The following is a 2,317-nucleotide window of genomic DNA, read 5'->3' as shown; positions in this document are numbered from 1 at the left end:
CGGAGGAGCACACATCATCCATGTAGCTATCATTTTTCACTCGTTCACATGCCAGGGGAAGTTTTGAGCTTCCGTTTCGTGAGTTCTTGTACACAACGAAGCGCCCAAGAACGGGGAGGAGTAAGACCAAATGTCACGGTATTATGCAAAAGGAACGAAGAGGCTTCACCTGGAGTTTGCGGTCTGCAAAACAATCTTTTGAGGTACTTGACGATCGGGGTCTGGGCATGAACCAATATTTGTAGATACATTTGTTCTTAATGTCTGTGGTAAATGCTACTTCGAACAATCTGAATGACAATAGGATGGTAGCAACTCGTTATACCAGTTTTGGACCTGTATGTAAAATATCGTTCAGAGACTTTGCCTGAGGTTGTTGCACAACCTAGCGTCAAATACAGGGACGAAGTTTGAAGGAAGCGCGATCCTGTTTGACAACACAATGCTTGCGAATATAATACCCCTCCTGGAGAATCATCATCTTCAATCAGAGTCATGTAACCCTTATCTAGAAACTCTTTGCATAACGTCAGTGTACTGAGCATGCAAGTCCTGATCTGATTTCAATAACTTCTTCTCTAGAGAAAAGTACCTTTTTTTCACAATATCATAGGACTCACCTAGTACCTCAGGATTTCCTTGAATGGCAGAGTTACCATAAACCTACCATCAGCACCACGACTGAATGTTTGTTTTGAACATGCCTCACAATCAATGTCCTCTTGGTTTCATCATAGAAGTAGAGGGGACATCCTTCAATGTCCATAAACTTTTGCACTTGAGATTCTAATGGTATCTACCACCACAGGAGTTATGAATTCCACAGAAGAAATTATTTTTCCCCTAATATTATCACGTGACACACTAGCACTACCACCGAGGATAGTGTATCCTAACAGAGTATTGATAGCTACTGGAGTATCTGGAGGACCCATTATTTTACCTGGTTCTAATAAGAGAGAGAACATTGAGGCACCAAGAATACCTACCACAGGTTTGGGTACATTGAAGTCATCATCTGAGAGGATATATTTTTGAGATGTACAAGAGCAGCAGCACTCACAGGCTGAGTAGGCAAATTATCTGCTATCTTGTTCACAACTAATGCTTTGACAGCAAAGTTCACACTTTTATCAAATCTTGAGAAAAATTTGAAATCTACCTTCCCTTTGACAGGGCTGGTTGCACCACAAATACCATGAACAGAGCTAGGTACTTTACTTACTTGAAGTCCTAGTGTCTTAACCACATCCTCAATGAGGAAGTTACTCTCACTACCAGTGTCGAGCAGTAAACGCAACTCATGTATATTACCTTTAGGATCCATAGTTTGGACCTTCACTGTAGACAACAAGACACTAGCGCTAACCTGGTTGGTTGAACACATTGCATGAGTAACAATCTCATCTGATTTGTCGACAGTCACAGAGGAGTGACTGGTAGACGGAGGAGAATCAGTCGAATAATTCCTAGCACTAGACGCACTAGACATAATAGGTACCACTAGAGGTGGACCACTCACCTTATCAAAATGTAAGAGGGTGTTGTGTTTACCTTTACATTTGAAGCACACACTTTTGGATGGACATTTTTCAATCTTATGAGTCCCACCCAAACAATTGAAACACAAGTTTTTCCTCTTGATATAATCATGTCTGTTAGTTACAGACCACTTGAGGAACTTGTCACACTTATAGACAGGATGTTTATCCTTATGACAAACATCACAACCAGACTTCTCATTGGTCATGAAAGCATGGGTCACATGAGCTTGAGATCTCACAGAATTATTTCTCACCTGAGACTTGTTGTCCCTTTCCAGAGGTTGAATTCGAGTAAATATTTTACCTTGATTTTTGAGAAATGTCATAAGATCACTAACAGATGGAGTTTCATCTGCCGCCAGGGACATTTCAAACAAACGTCTCAGCTCATTGTCGAGCTTACTTACCCCTAGATGGCATAAGATAACCTCACCCAAGTTATCAAAATTGAGAGCTCTGAGGCACTCCACAGATGAACAAAATTTGTCCACAAATGCATTAAACTGCACAGCATTATCAGACCTAATAGATTTAGCACTGATAATTTGATCCAAATGAAATGAAGATACCACACGTTGATCTAGGTACTTACTGACCAGTGCATCCCAGATATGATTGTAATTAGCACCCACAGGAGGGACACCACTTACCACACTCAATGCCTTGTCTGACAACTTGGCCACAAGATACTGAACTTTTTGATCATTGGTAAGTTCTGCATTATCATGTATCATAGATTTGAATGCATTATAAAACACTGGAAATTGTTGCAC

The 2,317-nt window shown here is 40.6% G+C and overlaps 1 protein-coding gene across 1 annotated transcript; it reads right to left on the bottom strand.

Annotated features, from left to right (window-relative positions):
- Positions 1-985: 985 nt before the first annotated feature.
- LOC103521240 lies at positions 986-2,278 on the bottom strand. Its single transcript, XM_008486346.1, has one exon. The coding sequence runs from the start codon at positions 2,276-2,278 to the stop codon at positions 986-988; it is 1,293 nt and encodes a 430-aa protein (XP_008484568.1).
- Positions 2,279-2,317: the final 39 nt, after the last annotated feature.

The sequence above is a fragment of the Diaphorina citri genome, unplaced genomic scaffold (genome assembly GCF_000475195.1).
Source record: "Diaphorina citri unplaced genomic scaffold, Diaci psyllid genome assembly version 1.1 scaffold4822, whole genome shotgun sequence".
In the NCBI taxonomy this organism is placed as follows: Eukaryota; Metazoa; Arthropoda; class Insecta; order Hemiptera; family Psyllidae; genus Diaphorina; species Diaphorina citri.
The sequence above is the reverse complement of the archived record's forward strand: the minus strand, read 5'-3'. Positions and strand labels throughout refer to the sequence as shown.